The following is a 19,995-nucleotide window of genomic DNA, read 5'->3' as shown; positions in this document are numbered from 1 at the left end:
ACCTCTGTCCCACAGCCTCAGATGTGACCGGGAAAGAACCCAGGCCACGCAGCACACGCTGGTGACAGCCACGGGAGACCGGGGAGCAGAGCCGGGACCATCCTCCCACGGACGATGCGGCTGAGCAGGAGTTGAATTTATTTTACAAGCAGCCATTGTTCACGGAGGGACGGGGAGGAGGTGGCGGGGACAAGGACGCGGGGACGTTTACACGTGTGAGGCGAAGGCTGAGCCAGAGGGCTGGATGCCCCTGCCTGCCGACGAGCCCCCGCCACCAGGCGTGGTCCCCTCTGCCCTCAGCAGCAGCTCTCTGTCCACAGAGGATAGCTGGTTCCCAAAGTGGGTTCCCTCTGGCTCGCCCACGTGGCTGCCCTCCAGCCCGGGGCTCCCTGGCTGCCGGCAGGACCTGAGGGTCACTGCGGGGAAGCCGTAGGCCTCTGGCCCAGGGGGCCGCCCAGCCTCAGACGCTTCTAGAATGAGATCCACGTCGGAGAAGGCCACCAGGGCCTGCGTGGAGTCGCAGGAGCTCTTCTCCAGGTGGCTGGCCACGGCGGACGCCAAGGGCCCGGGGGCGCCCGCGCAGGGCCACAGCCGCCACAGGTCCTCGCGGAAGTGCGGGTTGAAGAGCAGGTAGAGCAGGGGGTTGAGGCAGGCTGGCAGCGGCAGCACCAGCAGCAGCACGGACTTGACGGCCTCGGGGGTGACAGGGACGAGGCCCAGCGTGGAGGCCACGCTGAGGAAGGCCACGGGGCAGTGCAGCAGCCCGTCTGCGAAGATGAGCCAAGCCACGTGCCGCACCATGGCGCCGTCTCCCACAGCGCCCAGCTCGCCGCGCGGCAGGTCGCAGTACAGCCGGATGTAGGCGCCGGTCACGACCAGCAGGCAGAAGGAGTTCAGCACCACCAGGGCCACCACGAAGCCCCGGGCAGCCGGCTGGCCCTCGGGTGGGGCATAGGGCAGGCAGAGCGGGGAGGCCCCGTACTCTCCCACCGAGGCCAGGGGCAGGGCCGCCGCCAACCCTGCCAGCGCCAGGCAGCCCAGAGCCCCCGCGCGCACACTGCCCAAGGAGGGCGCCTTCCCGCGGGCCCAGACGCAGGACACCGGGGCACTGCACTGCACGGCGGCCAGAGTCAGCAGCAGCACTGAGGCCTCGGACCCAAGCACGGCCAGGAAGCCGGTGGCCCGGCAGCCCAGCCCCGACTCCCAGCGGGCCCCATACTCGGCGAACTGGCCGAAGGTCAGGGCGTCCACGGAGGCCAGGAGGCCACAGGAGATGCCCGTCAAGGTGTTGGCCCCTGCAATGGCACCGACCACAAACTTGACGGGGGGCAGGGGGACGGGACCGCCCGCGAAGACGCTCAGCAGCACCAGCCCGTTGCAGAGCAAGGACAGCAGCACAATGGCCCACACGGCCAGGCGCACAGCCCAGCTCCCAAACAGCTGCTCACAGGGCTCGAAGGGGCCTGTGGGGAGGACAGACATTACCCCCTGGCCACGGCTGCTGCATGCAGGCCCGGGACGAGGCCAGAGGGGCTGACCGGGTCTTGGGAACCCTGCTGGGGTTAAGGGTTATACGCAGGATAGAAACATCACAGACACACACCGCACAGACCAGCACGGTGCAAGCCCAGGCAGTGAGGAAAGACCCTGCAAAGACATCTTCCCAAAGGAGCTGCGTTTGGAAGGAAGGAGTGGACAGGACACAGGACTGAGCTGTGGCTAGAGGCACCGAGATGAGGTGTGAGGGCTGCCCAGAGAGCCGCCCACTGCAGCCAAGGACCTGCTCCCCGGCCAGGGCCCGGTGAGCCACGGAGGACCCGGCTGTGCGTGGGCCCTGACCAGGTGTCCTACAGGCTGATGGCTCCCCCTGGCTCTGGGACAGGGACTCAGACCACAGGTAATATTCGCAGTGTCTACGGGCATCTAGGAGGCACAGCTTCCTAAACCGAACCACAGGCGGCTTCTGGGGTTGCCAGGCTAGGTCTGCGCCAGGTGGTCAGACCCTGGTGTTTTCCATCTGGCTCCTCAGACGCCTTGCCATTCTGGACATATTATCTCTTCACCTCTCTTAGCTTCGGACTCCTGTTCTGCTATGTAGCTTGGGAATTTGAAAGGAGGAATTTAGGAGCTTTTTTTTTCTTTACTGATTTCAGAGAGAAAGGAAGGGAGAAGGAGAGAGAGATAAAAACATCGATGAGAGAGAACATCGATGGGCCACCTCCTGCACGCCCCCCGCTGGGGATCGGGCCCACAACCTGGGCCTGTGCCCTGACCGGGAATCGAACCAAGACCTCCTGGTGCAGGGTCAACGCCCAACCACTGAGCCACACGGGCTGGGCTAGGAGCCATTTTTTAAAAAACATATTTTTGTCTGATTACCAAGCAATAAATGGTAATTATAGAAAATCTGTAAAATATAACATGGGAAAATGAAAACTACTTATGATCCCACTTCTCAGAGACAACTCATCGTTTTGGTGTTTCCTTCCATTAAAAAGTACATCTATACATACAGAGTTTTAAGCCACATTGGGTTTTACTGTATCTAGCTTTTCTTCTTTTTTAAAGTTAAAATTTCGCTAGGCACTGTTTCCCATACACTTATATTCCTCCAATCCTCCACCCTAGAAAGGGACCACGGCTTATTTGGCTATTTGTATGAGCCATGTTACAAGAAAGTTCAAGTTGGACTTGTCTTTGAAACATCCTCCTTCACCTGCTGATTATTGGTTTTCAGAGGTGACGTTTCTGTCCAGGTCGGAAAAAACAGCACCTGCCTCGTCCTGTGTCGGTGCGCCTGCCCGGGCGGCCAGCAGAGGGCGCGCTGCAGGGGCCGAGCAGGGAGGGCAGGTGTGGACAGCGGTGGGCAGGAGAGAGTTGAGCCTTAGCGAGAAGGGGCGGAGCCCCAGAGAGAGGGGACGTGGACCACGGATGTGGGGGCGGCAGTGAAGCCCGTGCCCATTGCTCCCAGCTTATTCTGAGCCGCCGCTGTCCTGGCCTGGGTGCTGTGTACTTTTTCCCCGGAGGGAAGCAGGTTCTTCCCTAGAAGCACCTTATGTGAGTTGCACCGAGGGGAGAGGGTTTCCCTTCTTTCTTTACAGAAGACGGACTTCGGTTAAACTCTAAAGGAGCTTCCTCGGCTGTAAGGGTTGGCCATGCTGTAAGCAGCCACCCAGGGACACCGGGGTTTCCCACCCTGGGGGTGGGGGTGGTAAGAGAGAGTCTGCAGTGTTCCTGGGATAGCAGAGAGGTGGAGAAGGTGACCTTTCAGAGTTGCACCCACTTGAGGATTCACCCCGTGGTCTCAGACTGAGGGAGTGGTCAGAAGCCGCCCCACCCGTGTCCTGGGCAACTCGGTCAAGACAGTCATTCCTGCTTCTCTCTGCACCGAGGGGGATTTCCTCCAAGATGTGTAGCCTCTAACTGGCTGATCTGCAAAGGTTTCTTGACCCCTGTGCCCCAGCTCCTTCCCCAGGGATCACTGGAAGAGGCTGTTCTCCCCAGGAGGGGGCGTCTGGACAAAGACAGGGCCTGCAGCATGGCCACAAGCACGCCAGGCTGAGCCTGTGTCCCAGTCCCACCCCCACCTGAGACACCACCTCACCTGGAACAGGGCTACACTGGACACGGGGGTGTGGCTTTGTGTCCTCCATCTCCAGCTGGAGCTCGTCCAGGTCCGGGTCGTCTGACAGGGGAGACCAGAAAGTGGCTGGGGTCCCAGGCTCCAAATGCCCACCCCTTGATAAAGTCACCCATGTCACTACCCAGCACCAGCCCCTCCAGGGGCCCCAACATGGTTTCTGCCCTGGGCGCGCACACTGGATGGGCTCCCTGTGACCCATGCGTGGGTCATCTGCGGTGTTGGCTCTTTAGAGACCTGCTCTTCCTGTCGCTCAGCTCTGTGTCCACCCCAGGCAGCCGAGGTCCCCGGGTGCTGCCTGGCGTCTGCCCTGAGAATGGGAGGTGGCCATCACAGGGCCAGCCCCGCGCGCCCTGTCCCTGTCCAGTTGGGAACACTGCATGGAGAAGGAGATCTAAGACAGAGAGGGGAGCTGCAGTCGTTCAGGGGAGGTGGCTCAGAGCCCTGAGCACGGAAGCTGAGAGAGACAGTACGGCAGGTGGCAGCGTTTGGCTTGGGAGGCAAGCGTGAGTGAGGGCCCAATGGCTGTCCCGTGACGCTGACGGCCTGTCAGGCATGCGGGGCCGCCTCTCCTATGTGCTGTGTCGTCCCAGAGGGCAGAATCAGGAAAAACAATGGATTGTACGAGAAGGCATTAGGATTCAAGTGGAGAAGTTCCAGTTCTTACAGACACAGGTGAGTTCCACAGTTAGAGTTGTCCAACCAAGAGGTGGAGGAGGCCCATGTGCTGGGCCCAGGGTCTGCTATGTGCCGGGCACGGGCACGGGCACGGGCACTCAGGGTGGACACGACTGGCCCTGATCTCGTTTATGGACACACGCGAGGATCGCTGTCGCGACTCCGGGTGCTGGTGCCCTTTGACATCAGTGGACAGAGAGGAAACCGAGGCGATGGGAGGGAGGTGTCTTTCCCAAGTCTCAGCCAGGGAACGACAGGGTAGAATCCACCCCTGGGTGTGTCTGACCACAGAGCCCAGAGGTTGGACATGATGCCTTCCCAGAGAAGACTGGATTTGGGGGTAGGGGGTGGGGAGTGACGAGGAGCTTTACGGAAGGAGGAGCTGGGCATGCCTGTCACGGAAGCAGAGAGCCCCTAACGTGAGAAAGGGCATGACTACACTGAATTAGAGGTGGGACTAGGTAATCTTGAAGCATCCTTCTGACTCTAAGTCTGTCATTTGGAGAAAATAGGATTAGGAAGGTAAATACATTGTTAAAGAAATTCTGTAACATGTTAGAAGCAAATGGACTTTTTTTGTCTTTTGCTGTTATAATGTTTCTTAAACAAGGGGCTGGCGAACTCCAGTGGGGGTTGGGGGTGGAGGAGATTTCAAGGTCCACAAATTCTATAACAATTTTGAAATGATGGTCTAAAGCAGCGGTTCTCAACCTGTGGGTCACGACCCCTTTGGAGGTTGAACGACCCTTTCACAGGGGTCTCCTAAGACCATCGAAAAACACATATTTCTGATGGACTTAGGAACCGACACACTGCTGCTCCATCCCTCTCCAGGCGGGTCCGCCCACATGCAGACACGCCCACGGACAACATGAGGACACGTATTAAAGGGTTGCGGCATTAGGAAGGTGGAGAACCACTGGTCTAAAGCATTTTATAACGTGTGCATATGCAGATGAGACTCCTGCACAATGTGTGGGTTTGAGAGCCAGCGAGTGCCCTGGGGCCCTTCCTCTGTCTACAGGGGACGGGCAGGTGACTCTGTCTGCTGTACTTGTCTCTGTGTTTGTTTCCTGTGCAGATCCTTCCTCCCCACCTGAAGGGTAAATACCTTCCCTGGGAGGGTTCCCAGGAGGCAGGCAGCAGGGGAGCTGCCCCTGGTCCAGACTCCGTGGGGCGGAGTCCACCGTGAGCCAAATCCTGGCATTTCCTTCTCTCTCCACCTCCCTTCCTGCCTGCCATGCTCTCCAGAACGGAGCTCCACCACCCTTTGAAGTCAAAACGCGTGAATGAAATACAAGGGCTCAAGCCCAAGGAGTCTGTCTGAGGCTGGGAAAGTCCCAGCCACGGTGTTGAGTAACCCCTAGGCTGGCTGAAGCAGCCGCTCCTGGCTTTCCCGCCGGGCTCATTAGCTCCCACAGGAAGTGGGGCCCAGCCCTCGCTCCTGATACCTGCCGGCAGCCCACATCCGCCGGTCCTCCTCCCAGAGCTAAGCCTGGTGGAAAGTTTCACCTTGAGGAAGGGAAGTTTCCATTCCTCCTTCCAGCCCTGAGAGAGGGCACAGCAGCAGACGTCCAGGGCGGTCCCGGGGCCAGCTGTGTGCCTGCCCAGGGCCAGCAGCGGCTGGGCTCCTCCTCCCAGGGCACACGGTGGTGGGGTTCCCAGAGACCCCGATGGCCTGCCCAACACTGGCCTCCACAGGCTGTGTCCTTGTGCCCTGGATGCCCCGCCCCCCGCCATGCACCAGCAGGGACAGACGGCAGGAGTGTGGTGGCAGCCAGAGAGGCGGTCACTCGTCACCAGCTGTGGTCTTTAATCCTGCCTGAAGGGTGTGGAATGCCGCTCTCACTTCACAGAAAAGGAAACCGAGGCTCAGGAGGACTGCCAGGGACCAAGGCAGCCGGCCGGTGGTGGTGCCTCGTGTTTACACCCCAGGCCTGTGCACCACGGTGAGACGCTGGCCTTGCACGTCTAGGTTTGATTTTTCTGTTTACTTTTCCATTGATGTATTGCGGAGAGGGAGTTAGAGATGGAACAGAAATGCAGAACTCGGCCCGTTTTCTCCCCCTCCTGGTCCGCTGTGTCCCATCACGTGGGGTGAGGCAGGAAGCCTGTCCTCACCTAGACACACTCAGGAGACAGCCCCTCAGGATCCCCTTGGCTACCTGCCCCCACCTCTTAGCCTTCTACCTCAACTCTTCCACAAACAGGTTGGTGTGGTCCATCGGCCAGCGCGGGGGGGCCCTTCTTGGCGGGGCCCTCGGGCACCTGGTGGCCTCTGGGCTTCCCCCCGAGACCTGCGGGGCCAGCTGGAGGGCAGGATGACTCAGAGCAACACTCCCTGGGCTGCTCCTCTGGACTCCGGGACACTAGTGGGGACTTTCTCCGGAGCCAGGTTTCACTTAATTGACTTCATTCAGCCCTGCTGGGCTCAGGCTGACTGGGAAATGGGGGAGTTCTCTGAGAACACCCGCCAACTGCAGGGCCCAAGGCGGCCGTCGGGAGCAGGTGCGTGAGCTGGGCGGGCAGGTGCTGGGAGAGATGAGACCTGCCTTGTGACCGGCAAAGGGCTCAGCACTACCCTGGCTGGTTTGGCTCCGTGGTTAGAACCTCGGCCTGCGGACCAGAGAGTCCCAGGTTCGGTTCCCGCTAAGGACATGTACCTGGATTGCGGTTCATCCCCAGCCCCGCTTGGGGTCGTGTGAGTGGCAGCCAGTCGATGTGTCTCTCTCACATCGATGTTTCTCTCTCTCTCTTCCTCCCTCTCTCCCTCCCGCTCTATCTGAAGATAAATGCAAAAATGTCCTCGGGTGAGGATAAAAGAAAGAAATTTCTACCAAAGGGCTCAGCACCATCGTCACTTTCTCCCAAGCACCTTGGGGGTGTGGCCTTGGAGGGATGAAGTGAAAACAGGGGTTCATGTTCTCCAGGTCACCTGTGGTCCCAGCCTGGGTTCTCCCTCAGGGTCCCCCAAGCCTCCTCTCTGACAGCGCCCCCTTCCCCACAGACCCCGCCAGCTCCTCCCAGAGCCCGTCACTTACAGTGGTTCTCGGCTTGTCCAGCGAGAAGGCCCAGGGGCCTCTTCGGAGCCTCCTCGTCCCTGAGCTGCAAGGCCTCTGCCTCCCACTGCCCGGAAGCCTTGAAGAAGCTGGTGCAGACGCCGTATGTGCAGCACTGGTAGGCATAGGGCACCTCCAGTGTCCTGGGGGCGGAGAGGGACACAGCTGCCTCAGGAATGGGGTCTCACCCCGGCTGGATGTGGGGTCTCACATCCGGCACCCAGTGTCTGCCCTTTGATCCCTAAACACCCCGATTCCTGTGCTGGGAGCCTCTTGGCTTTCTGTGTGAGGGTCTGTAGCCCAGATCCCGCCTCTGAAGAGCCCTGAGCACATTCCAGTCCGTTCCTCATTCATCCTGAGAGCTCGGCCGGCCGGGGCAGACTCTCGGCCCGCAGCAGGTGGCGTGGGCCGGGTGTGCCAAGGTCACACAGCACTGGGGCGCTGGTCCCTCCCGCCAGCACCTCTCCCTTTATAAGGAAGGAGACAGGATTCTCCGAGTGATCTCTCCTCTTGCCCTCCAGATCCACACCTGCCCCTCCCACCCTCGGGCACATCAGAGCTGGATGTGGGGCCCTTTGACGGGGGTGGGGGACAGAGCTACAAGCTGACTCGTTGCTCGTCGGTGCCCTGGGCTCTGTGCCTGGTTCCAGGGGCCCAGATGCTGCCCAAGGGAGGGTGGGCAGTTTGGTGCACACAACGGGGCAAGGGGTGAGGGGGTGCGGGAGCCTCCCACCACCCTCTGTCCTCACAGGGGTCCGTGTGCCCTGGGGCCGGGGCTGGAGAAATCCCAGAGGAGAGACAGGAAGGGGAGGCAGGAGCCTCCCATGGAGTCTTGGCCACCAGGCTTCTCCCGTGGCTCCCTCCTGTCCCTCCACGGCCTCTCGGCTCTCGGGGGCAAACCTCTCTCCATGTGGGGAACGCCGGGCCCTCACCTCAGTTTTGGGAAACTGTCCTTGGAGAAGGCCTGAGACAGAGCCGGGTTCCCTTTGAGCTTGAGGTGCACCAGGTCTCCAAGCCCGGCCAGGGGTAGCGTGGTCAGCTGGTTGGCTGTCAGGTCCCTAGGACAGTAGATGGTCAGGTTATTGGCAGTTGTGGGACTTCGAGGGGCAGGGCTGAGCGGAGGGTGTGGCCAGCACACCTGGGATGGAGCCAGAGGGGCACAGCCAAGGACAGAGTCACAGGGCCAGAGACAGCACAAAGTGCTGGGGTGGGGGCCGCTGGAAGAAATGGCTATAACTTACTCACTCACTCATCAAATACCGGTACTGACGACCTACCAGGGATCATCCCAATTCAGGGGTGACAGAGCCCCTCAATCACAGCTCTTGTGCCAGGTCCAAGTCCCATAGAGAGGGCCCTGTCCCCCCACTGGGACATCTGCCCATCACCACCCCATCTCCCTGCTTTTCGGATGGTATGAGAGCCCAGTGCTGGGATTGGATGGAGCTGGCTGCTGCTACATGCGGGGACTGGGTCATCTGTCCCCACCTGCGGCCAGAGGAGAGGCCACGCACGGTCTTCTCCCAGAGACACAGAGGAGGCTCCAGACCAAACTCAAGCACAGACTGTGCGTCGTAGAAGCAGCCTGGGCCACCACCCGTGTGACCCAGGGGCCCCAAGTCTGCCTCAGTCCTTATCTTTCAAAGGGGTAAAACTGTCCCCCCTCCATCTGGAGGAGAAGAGAAACAGAGAGAAGATGGAGGGAGGGAGGGAGCAGCATGGCTCCCAAGAGCACAGACTGGATGGGGCTGTGGGCGCCTGGCGTGCCCCCCACCCTGTGAAGTCAGGGGTGGTGCTGGAGGTTCCCTGGGGCTGGGGCTGGCCCAGAGGGGTCTTAGTGTGATCGGAAAAGGGCCCGCACACGCAGGCGGGCAGCGCCCCCTGGGCAGTGATCACAGCACCACGGTGTGTGACCTCGTGGCCGTGCGGCCAGTGTAACATGCTAGCTGCTTACGTCCTGTGATGCCCATGCAGGGCCCTGGCTGCCCCGTCTGCTACCACCCTCCTGGAACTCATCTGGGCCTGGGCCTTCCATGTCGGGGGGCGGGGGACGGGGCAGGGCTGCACAGATGCCCTCCGGAGCCTGGGGGCCGGCTCTCTGTTTACCAAGTCCCGAGGGCTGTCACATGGACGGTCACAGTGACTGATGAGAACGGAGCCCGTGTCCTGGGACGTGTTGTCAGACGTCCATGAGGTCCCCATTCTGGGGTGGGCCCTGCTGTCCCCACAGGTCTGCAGTACCCAGGAGGGGGAACCCAGAGGCACTTACAGCTTGACCAAGGAGCGCAGGGTCGCGAAGGCCTCGGGGTGGATGAACCGGATGGAGTTCCAGCTCAGGTCCCTGCAGGCAGAGGGGGTGTGACGGGGGGACAGTGACAGGTGGATGATTCCTGGTTCTCCTGCCCTTGCCCCCACCTGAGCTGCCCCCTGCAGGGGAAGGTTCCACTAGCCCCGCTCTCGACCTGCCTGTGGCCCCAGAAATAGGCACGTGGCAGCCTCACTTCAGAGCCTCATGGCCCCCTGGGTCCCCGCTGGAGGTGGGGCTTGAGAAGCCATGGGGATGGGGGGCCACCTTGCGTCCCATGTGAGTGCAGGGGAGGGGGTGCGGAGGAGCCCGTGTGCATGCAGTGCCCCGAGGGCGATGGCTCTGAGACCCCAGACCGCCCCCTGTGCTCAGGTACTCACAGGACCCGCAGGGCCCTCAGCTGGCTGAAGGTGTCGGCTCGGACCTCCCTGATGCGGTTGTGCTGGAGGCCGCTAGGGCAGCAAGACAGGCTGGGTGAGTGGTGGGCTCGGACCTGGCTCCACTCCACACCCCCTCCCACGCACCGGGCTGAAGAAAGGAGCCCCCTCGGCTCCTGGCAGAGCGAGAGGACCCAGCCCGCGGGAGTCACAGCATTAAAGGGATCCAGTTGCCTTGGGTAAGTGGGGCAGGAGACAAAGCTGTTCCTGTGGCCCAAGAGGGAGTCAGTTTCCAGGGTTCCCACCGGGCATGGCTCCCCGCCCAGCCGACCCTGGTCCAGCACCAATGTCCCGCCCAGCCCCTGGACGCCCCTGACCAGCCCCAGCTGGGCAGCAGAGCTCAGAGGAATGGCTGTCCGTACATGAGGGACTCAGGGCCTTGACACTAAAAACTCTCTTTCCTTGGGCACCTAGACAAACGTGACAGGCCCTGCACTCCCTGCCCGGGCCCCAAAAGGCATCGATTGCTCTGCCAGGAAGTGGGGCAGATACAGGAGGCTCTGAGAGGTAGGGCCGGGCAGACAGCATAGGGAACCTTGGCTGTGACTTTCTCCCTGTTAAGTTGGAGCCCCAGGTCACCTCTTGAGTGGGTGAGTGTGCACAGGCACACATATACCCATGTGAGCGAGTGTACACAGGCACACATATACCCATGTGAGCGAGTGTCCATGGGCACACATATACCCATGTGAGTCAGTGTGCATGGGCACACATATACCCATGTGAGCGAGTGTGCACGGGCACACATATACCCATGTGAGCGAGTGTGCACAGGCACACATATACCCATGTGAGCGAGTGTGCACGGGCACATATACCCATGTGAGCGAGTGTACACAGGCACACATATACCCATGTGAGTCAGTGACAGTCTGTGCTCTGAAGGGCAGGCTCTTCGGTCCCTGATGCTTCCTGTGCCCAGCCCACCCGGCCGACGTGGCCGTCCCTTGCTGGTCCTCATCACCACCACGTTGCCGTGTTGCCCTTGACCCTCAAGGAGCCACATTGAGACTCCTTTGAGCACAGGCTTCTGGGCCTGTCATCTGCTGTCCAGGCCTCTGCTCAGCTCCCGGCCATCGCCTCTGGGTCACAGGCCCTCAGAGCAGGCCCTCCCCACACACCTGCCCAGGTCGGCTCGCATGCCGCTGCCCCCCCACACACACACACTCACATCTCCTCCAGCTTCTGACATCTGTGCAGGCTGGGCAGCTCCTCGATCCGGTTGTGAGACAGCTCTCTGGGGAGAAAGGCTGGGGTGAAGTTGAGCCGGGGAAGAGGCTCTGGCCAGGGCCCTGCTCCCCTGTCAGGCAGCCAAGGCTGGAGGAGCCTGTGGGGACGTGGCTGTGGACACCCTCACTGCAGGGCACTGTCCCCGTCAGACTCGTCCACATCCCTCGCTGAGCCCCCCTCTTCCAAGCAGGGCTGCCGTATCCACAGAAGGCCTGGGGACCCAGCAGGGTCGGGGGAAGAGGGGGGAAGTGAGAGGGGAGGAGAGAGGCAGAGGGGGTTTGGGGGATGGACCAGGTGTAACCAAGCCAGTGAACAGCACCTCCTGTCACTGTGTGTGGGGATGACAGTCCCAGCGTCCCAGCCCCTTTACCTGGAGGGGGTTCACCTAACCCTTCGCCTAACTGGGGCGCAGGCGGGGGACACTCCCCTTGACTCCCTAGGCTGCTCTGGCAGCTCTGTGGTTGCAGAGGCTAATTTCCTCGTGCGAACTGGAGTAATAAAGCCCCGTGTGCACTTTACACGTTTTCCAACCTCACAAAGGCCCCATTTTGCGGAGGAGGAAAGTGAAGCCCTGAGACATGGTCAGCGGCCGAGCAGGGGTCACACCGAGGCCTGGCTCCCAAGACCCGTCTTTGCCTTGAGCAGAGAGGACAGCCCAGAGCCTCCCAGGGAGATGTGTGCCCGTTCTCGGCGGCAGGAGGAGAGGTGACCGAGTGGACCGAGCAGGCGGGGCCTTTGCCATCCACAGGCCTGAGGGCAGGAGCAGGGCGGCAGGAGGAGAGGTGACCGAGTGGACAGAGCAGGAGGGGCCTTTGCCATCCACGGGCCAAGGGCAGGAGCAGGGCTGCAGGGAGCGTGTGGGCCACTCACAGGACGCGGAGCCTGGGCAGCTGCTGGCACATCCCGGGCGGGAGCCGCCGGAAGCCTGCACGAGTCAGGGTCCTGCGAGGGAGCAGACAGGGAGCAGGTGAAACAACAGACAGTGGACCCCTGGGAACTGAGCACCTGTCTGCCCCACACCCTGTGCCTGGGGGGGGGGCTTCCTGGAGAATGAGGAGGGGGGAAGGGGGGAGGGGGCCCAGGAGAGAGAGCCACTCACAGGGTCTCCAAGCTCGTGGTGCCTTTGAGGTCTGGGAACTCCTGGATGTCCGTGGCTCCGTTCAGGGACCTGGAGGCTCCGCGGACGGAGTCAGAGCACGTCCACGTCAGCTCCAGCCTCAAGGCTCTCCCCACTGAGCCATCCTTCCCCAGCACCCCTCAATCAGCCCCGCTCTCCGGCCCTGGGCTTTGCTTAGCAGGGTCCAGCAGATGGAGCCAGCAACCTCGACATTCGGGGTGCTGGCCCGCAAAACACAGGCCAGGGGAGCAGGAGTTGCCTTGCAAAAGGTGGCCTCTTGGGTGTTTCTGAGAAAGCCCTGGGCTGCTGGGTCTCCCCGAGCCTGAGCTAGGGTCTCCCCAAAAGTGCCATCGGGGTTCCATTAGAACCTCGGCACTGCTTCTCTTCCTTAAACTGCTTCCAACTGGGGGCTCGTCTCTCCCCTCCCTCCCCGTCTTGTGAGGACGTGAACCCACGGACCTGCACAGAAAGTGGGGCTTCAGACCCAAGCAGGCAGCGCGGGGTCCAGAAGTGAACCCAGGAGAAGCCTTGTGCAGGGAGAAGCCACAGAGGAGGAGGGAGGGCATGACGGGCACCGGGTCTGGGAAGAGGCCTGAGCCAGGGGGAGCCCGGCAGCCTGGAGCTCCTGCCTCTGGGGCTGTGCCTGGCAGGTGGGGGCAGGGGAGCAGCCGCAGGAGCAGGGACTGGGGACGGAGCCGTCCAGCCGCCCAGCAGCCCTGGGGCCCACGTACAGCGTGTGCAGCTTTGGCAGGTGCCGGAACGCAGACCTTCCCACCGACTGGATCGGGTTGTTGTAGAAGTGTCTGGAAAAGACCCGGACGCTGGATTCGGCGACGCGGCACTTCAGCTGGGACCGCGGCAGGTCTCTGCTTTCTTCTCCCCACGGAGCCCAGGGCAGGCACCCCTCCCGCCTGCCCCCCCAGACAGCACTGGAGAATCCAGGACTCACATGGTCTGCAGCAGAGGGTTCCCCATGAAGGCCTTTTCTGGGATGGCCTTGATGTTGTTGTTATGGAAACCCCTGGAAGACAACCGGGGTCACAGGGCTCAGAGGCAAGTGGGGTTCCGTGCAGCCTCGGGACGGCGGCGAGAGGCCAGGACACCGACGGGACACCAGCCGGGAGACCCCAGGTGCTCCTACATCCAACATCACACCCACCCGTTCCCAGACACGTGTGACAGGTGTGGGGGGCGGGGCTAAGGAAGCCCTAGAGCAACTCAGCTGGGGGGGGGCGTCCTCTCCTTTTCCCTGTCACTCGCGAGGGAGCCCTGGAGGGTCCCCAAGGAGAAAGCAGAAGACGTGTGGGAGGAGGGGGTGCAGAGAAAACAGAGCCTCCAGGGGCATGGGGTGAGGGGTGAGCCCCAGTGGACGCTGGCTTGGCCCCAAGGCCCTGAAACTGAGAACCAGAGAAGTGGGGTGGGGGTGGGGAGGACCAGACACTTGGGCGGATACTGCCTGGCTGATGACGTGGGGAGGAGGGTGCGGTGAGTGTCGGGGTCCTGGAGGCAGGAGCAGCGTGTGGTTAGCGGGGAGGACCGTTCTCAACAGCCCCGGGCTGAACAGCACAGAGCAGGAGGACGCCGTCCTCGTCCCACGGATATCACGGCTTCTCCCCGCCTTCTCCCCGGCTTCCTGGACGCCTCACCTCTCTCTGCCCCTCACTCCCCGTGACGGCCGCATCCTGTCACTCGCCTGGACACTCACTCCAGCCGATGCCACCGCCCAGGCCGCTGTCCACTCAGCCACTCCTTTGCTAGTTCACTCACTCATGCTTCCGGACACCACCTCGTCTGCTGCGCTCCGGGACTCAGGCTTATGGACGGAGGCCCGGTCCCCAAGCAGCTTTCTCTCACATTGGAGAGATATAGACGGACGGACAGACAGACACCATCCACAAACGCTCTTGCTTCTGCTAGCTTAGTCTCTGCTCCCCGGATGTGTCAGCTTTCCCGTCCCCTCGCACACACGCCACCCCCTCGCACACATGCCGTTCCCTTGCACACACCGCCCCCTCCGCGCACACGCGGTCCCCTCCGCGCACACACCACCCCCTCCGCGTACACGCCGTCCCCTCCGTGGCCCCCCATCGCCGGAATCCCATTGTTCGCCCCATCCCAGCTCAAAGGAACAGTCAGGCCTTGTGACTCATGGGCGACAGAGGACTTCCAGTGGTCCCCTCAGACCCGTCCCTCCCGCTGGTCTGGCTGTCCCTTACCTGCGCTCACATCCGGCCTTCACACCTGCCAACTGCCGGACCAGGCGGCGGGTGGTGTGGAGGTGCCGCTGTGGTCCAGGCGGACCTGAGTCAAGACGCCGCCTAGAGTTTGGGGCTCGCTCTGCTGACAAACCTCAGGCTGCCTTGGGCTGGCCACGCTCGTCCCTGCTGGGTCACCTTGGCCTGCTCCCTTTCCCCTCTGGGCTTCTGTCTGACGTGCCCCTGCCCTCGGAGAACAGAACGGAGGTACTCACAGCTCCTGCAGCCTGCCCAGGGTCCGGATGGCCACGGGGAACTCCTGCAGATCGTTGTGGTTCAGGTCCCTGCAGGAGAGCAGGGCCGTCAGGGGTGCTCAGCAGGCAGCCCAGGCCTGAGTACTGGACCCTCGGCCGGGAATGAAAGAGCTGGGGTTGCAGCCCAGGCAGGGGACCTCTGTGAGCCACCATCTCCCCAGAGACAGGAGCCCGCCACTGCCAGGGAGCACATGGGTTCCCTGTGGGTCCCCCGAGGCCCCGGGCGCACAGTGAGGGCTCCTTGTCAGGGATGAGCACCCAGTGTCCCAGGGCAAGGCCTGTGGGCTGCCCTGGGGCCACAACTTCCCTCTGCCTTCCGTACAGGGCTACAGGGTGGTCTCTGGTGCCCTCAACCTCCCCGGAAAAGCCATCCATGGCTTTACAGCCTGTTATCTTTGAAGCTCAGAATCAGCCAGAAACCCAGGAAGCGTTAACGGGCCGTCTCTGCTCAGGGAGCTGGGAGCAGACGGAAGGGCTGAGGTTAACGAGAAACGGCTCCCTCGGTGCCGGGGTTCCGTCTGGAAGCCACAGCTGATCCTCCCCTCGTCTGCTCAGCTGTTTCCAGCCAAATCCAGCCCAAGCAGACGGCGGGACGGCGGGCCAGGCCTTCGGGAAAGTAGCCGGGAAGGCGAAGCCCCAAGCTGTCAAGGGCCCACGTCCTTGACTTCCGTTTCCACCTGTGCAGACACGGCCACCGCGAGACCCCTGCAGACACTCCGGCCAGCAGACCCACGGTGGCCCACCTCACAGCGGCAGAGGAGGGTTGACGCTACTCGCTGGGCTTGCCTGACACGCTCAAGGCTGATGTTTGAGTTTCTCCCCAGCCACAGACAAGGGCATGCGGAGCGGTGGGGACAAGCTCACGCCCCAGCGTGAAACAGAACACAGGTACCCCCCAGACTGTGAGCCCCACCACGTCACCCCCCAGACCAGGAGCCAGGGGGCAGGCGCTGCCCATACGTGTCCCGCAGGCGGCAGACTGAGCCTCCCCCTGGAATCTGGCTCCTCCTGTTTGGGGCCGATGACCTGGTGAGCCAGGAACCAACAAAAGCTTGATGACTAATAGCATCGTTCTACCTTCTAAGCAACCTACACAAAGGGCCACCCACGAATAAATGCAGCAATTAGTAAAATAGTCATCGGCTTCCACTGAGACACAGACACGCCTCCCTTCAGCTTCCTCCCCCCACACTCCCTTCGCCAGAACTCAGAAAACACCTGCAGCCAGAATGGGTTCCCGGGAGTCGCCGAGATTACTTGTTTCCCTGATGAAGCATCTGGGGTCCGAGAAGCCAGGTCTGAGGAGCCGAGTCGTCAGTCCACCTGCCGGCAGCACAGACTGTCTCCGAGTTCCCTCTGGGTCTACCTACCTGGCCCACTCTGTGCATCAGAAACCCTCCCTTGGCCCCCATCCCATCGGCTGGAAGAGCACATGTGCACTGTCTGCCCAGGACAGTCTCCGTGTCCCACCTGCTGCTGCCCCCAGGTTCTCTGAATAAGGTTTGCAGACGATTTGCCTTCTCGCCTCCCTCCCCAGAAAAGCTCTTGTCACTTAAGATGTGACGACAGGACCCCGTTGTCCAGGTGTGGGCAGCACCTCTCTCACCCGAATGCCATGGTGACCTGGAGGGGGATGTGCCGGGGGGTCATCCCAGCGACCTCACTTCACTGGTCTAAAGTCGGGGCCCCCTGGTTCGGAACACAGAGCTAGAGGGAAGGGACCATCCCGAAGGCTCCAGCCCGTGCCCGGAGCGTCCCGGTCAGAGAGCACGGGACACCTGTGTGGTCTCCTGGGCTGCGAGAGGGCTGACTCCAGACATTTAAGTCTGGGGCTCAGGGGAGGTGTCTGGGCTGGAGACTGTGCAGAGCCCTAAGCATGGACCAGAACCTTAGAGATTGGGTCGTCTGGACTCCTGGCCTTGAGCCCTTTGCCTCTGGTAGCAGGCAACATTTTTCTTGTTCACAAGGGTCTCCCCACCTGATGGCCAGGCACACTGTAGACGCTTAATACATGTTTATGGGCCGAGAGGCTGAAGACAAGAGAGTGGTGATCACAGGACCGCAGTACGGAGGGCCGGCCCGACCTCGCTGTTTCTCCTCCACCACCTCCTGACCTCCGCTCCCCACCATCCCAGACCCGCTGGGGTGCCTGCAAGGGCGGTCAGAGTGGAAGCAGGGAAGGAAGGGGCAGCGTGGACGAGAAGGGTGCCCGTGGGGACCCCCAGCGCTGGGCCGATGGGACAGGGAGCATCATGCTGGAAAGAACATTAATAACTCAACATGGTCACAGGACACAGGACCAACTCAATGGGCAGCTTAATTTTCCGCCTGTTAGAAGTCATTAGTGGTTCTAGCGGGAAAGCCAGGAAAAAACCTATTTTATATGGTACGATAAATTCCTCTATCAGCCACAAAACCCCACAAATCTGCATCTAATAAACCCACAAATGTAAAATGATTGAGGACTGGCTAGGCCGGCTCTCAACCCCTCCACGGTTGGCCTCCAGAGCGGCGTGGTCTGACCACGGACGCTGGGCCAAGGCAGAGACCGCGCTAGCCCGGGATCAGCCAGCCACTCAGCGCCTCGGTTTTCTGCCTGCAACGCGAGGGCACACGCCTCCTGCCTCGGGAGGGGCGTGAGGTAGGAGATGCGACAACCTTTTGTTTTTGTTTTTTATCCTCACCCGAGGACATTTTTCCATTTTTTTGTTCAGATAGAGCGGGAGGGAGAGAGAGGAAGGGAGAGAGAGAGAGAGAAACATCGACGTGAAGGGACACATCGAGTGGCTGCCACCCGCACGACCAACCAGGGCCGGGGACAAACTGCAACCGAGGTACATGCCCTTAGCGGGAACCGAACCTGGGTCTCTCTGTACCGCAGGCCGACGCTCTAACCGCTGAGCCAAACCGGCCAGGGCGAGATGCGACAACCTTTGAGAAAAAAAAATATTCTTTTCCGTGCAGCAAAGTATCAGTGGATGGTCAGCGCTGCCTGAAGGTCAAAAAGCAAACTGCCAGGCTCACATGGACCTCTGCCTCCTCCGTGCTGTGAGGCAGACCCCTGCTGTCCTCCCCGGGCCCCGGTGACCTGCTGGTCCCGACCAAGGAGGGACTGTGCTGGGAGATGTCCGTCCCCACCTCGGCCCCAGACTCCTCTCCAAAGCGAAAGTCCAGCACCCAGAGGCCCTGGTCAGGTCTGATTTGCTTCATGAAGTTGCAATGAGGCCCACAGACCATCATCACCTCGGCTCCAGGGAGGCCTAGCTGAGGTGCAGACACCAAACGCCCCTCGGGTGGCGACTGCATTTGCTTGGTCTTTTTAGGGCACAGATTTTATTGGCGGTTATACTGGGGATTCCGGGGGCCATCGCTGGCAGCACAGAACAGCACCCTGGCCGCTGACCGCGCATCCGCAAGCACGGACCCGAGGGCACAGGCCTGGTTTCAAGTCCCTGAGGCCTCCTGGCAGAACCTCACCAGAACTGCTCTGGCCCCAGAAGGCTCTCGGCCTCGACAGCTGGGAAGGCTGTAACCACCCGACCTGTAGGAGCCGGCACTAAACAGAGCGAGGGATGAGGCCGCAGGAGGCTGGGTCCAGGGCTTCACCACCACCTGCAAAGTCTGGAAATGAGACACTCACCCCAAGTCTCTGGATTGGGCCTGGTCTGGGACCTCACCGGCTGGGGGTGACCCACCTCTGATTATGAGTTTCCCAGCAGGGGATGGGCACCCTCACGGGGAGAAGGAGGGGTGTCTGCAGGGCACAGTGGTCCTGCCAACCTTAGTGGGCCCTCCTGGCAAGGTTGGTACCCTGGGATGCCGCCCGGGGAGAACAGGGAGCCAGGTGCCCCAGCCTCTCTCTGCAGGGCAGGCTTCCGGGGGCAGCAGGAGCTGTATGACTACAGGAGGGGGCACAGCAGCGTCCAGCCCCGGGGCTCTGCCCACACCACTTGGGTCTACAGGGTCTTTCAGAGCAGAAGAGAGCAGATGTGTGCTTATCGGCTGAACGCCTCTCCCTGCCAGGTGCCCATTGTGCAAACAAAGGAAATGAGGCTGCGCCGTGGCGACGGGCTCTGGCCAACCCAGTGACACAGGCAGAGGGGGCGTGGAACCCAGTGGCCTGGCCCCAGAGCACAGCGCGTCGCGGGACCCTGTCCTGGGTCTGTTTGCAGGGACAGTGTCCGTGTGGGGTGAAGGCTGTGGAAGGCTTCAGCGACGAGGCCTGTGCACTATGTGCACAGCCTGCTGCGTGGCCACCCGTGCGCCTGACGGCACCTGGTCCCCGCAGGTGGAAGGGCTGGGTGTCACTCCCCTCCTGGAGGAGCCAAACGGCAGCTGGGCGGGTTTGATCTCCCCGCGCTGCAGAGATGAGAGAGGTCTAAGTGACAGCGATCTGCCGCCGCAGGGAGAAACCCTGCCAGCCAGGCGCTCACATGAAAAGCTCAGCAGGAATAACTGAGGCTGCGAAGCCAATTATACAACAATTAAAAGGTTTGGCTCCCGCCCTTGAGCTCCCGCCCTCCGCTCCCGCCTGCTCGGCACATCTGGCTACCCCTGCAGGCTCCCAGCAGTGCTCGGGGGACCGAGGAGAAAGAACACACTTTCCCCTTTTCACTGGAGATCAAACGTTGGAAGTGGAACTGATCCCTGGAGGGTGGGAACAAGGGGTGTTGCTGAGCCGGCCAGCTGGCTAAGAAGCGGCTGGGAGAGAGGAGGGGTGCAGGGCAAGGTCCCCACGCAGCTCTCACGGGGTCCCCACGCCACTGGTAAGACGGCCACTGTTTCTGATCAGAAGGCGGACTCACAGAGCACAGGACGTGCCCAAGGTCACACGGCAGGGGTCTCGCCTCCGGGCCAGCCCACGCTGCCCGCTGGTGTCGCCTGGGCCCTGTTCTGTCCCTCACCCCGCGTCCCCGCCTGCAAAGCGGGCAGGCTCTGTGTGGCGCCCGCGCCCTCACATCAAAGGCACAGAGGGCCGCTCTGTAGTGAAGCCAGTGCCCGCGCAGCCTGCCAGTGCCTG

The 19,995-nt window shown here is 61.6% G+C and overlaps 1 protein-coding gene across 1 annotated transcript in view; it reads right to left on the bottom strand.

The window, feature by feature from the left end:
* Nucleotides 1-207: 207 nt before the first annotated feature.
* Nucleotides 208-19,995, bottom strand: part of LGR6 (leucine rich repeat containing G protein-coupled receptor 6) — a 64,049-nt gene continuing 44,261 nt past the window's right edge. The window contains exons 7-18 of the mRNA XM_036277635.1: nucleotides 14,937-15,005; nucleotides 13,416-13,487; nucleotides 13,198-13,269; nucleotides 12,449-12,517; nucleotides 12,220-12,291; nucleotides 11,291-11,356; nucleotides 10,063-10,134; nucleotides 9,647-9,718; nucleotides 8,310-8,435; nucleotides 7,360-7,520; nucleotides 3,605-3,685; nucleotides 208-1,463 (exon numbers count right to left, since the gene is read on the bottom strand). Of these exons, the coding sequence (XP_036133528.1) occupies nucleotides 208-1,463; nucleotides 3,605-3,685; nucleotides 7,360-7,520; nucleotides 8,310-8,435; nucleotides 9,647-9,718; nucleotides 10,063-10,134; nucleotides 11,291-11,356; nucleotides 12,220-12,291; nucleotides 12,449-12,517; nucleotides 13,198-13,269; nucleotides 13,416-13,487; nucleotides 14,937-15,005 (2,188 nt within the window). The remainder of the gene's footprint in view (nucleotides 1,464-3,604; nucleotides 3,686-7,359; nucleotides 7,521-8,309; nucleotides 8,436-9,646; nucleotides 9,719-10,062; nucleotides 10,135-11,290; nucleotides 11,357-12,219; nucleotides 12,292-12,448; nucleotides 12,518-13,197; nucleotides 13,270-13,415; nucleotides 13,488-14,936; nucleotides 15,006-19,995) is intronic.

This window comes from Molossus molossus, unplaced genomic scaffold, assembly GCF_014108415.1.
Source record: "Molossus molossus isolate mMolMol1 unplaced genomic scaffold, mMolMol1.p scaffold_m16_p_23, whole genome shotgun sequence".
Taxonomy (NCBI): domain Eukaryota; kingdom Metazoa; phylum Chordata; class Mammalia; order Chiroptera; family Molossidae; genus Molossus; species Molossus molossus.
This window is presented reverse-complemented; position numbering and strand designations above follow the sequence as displayed.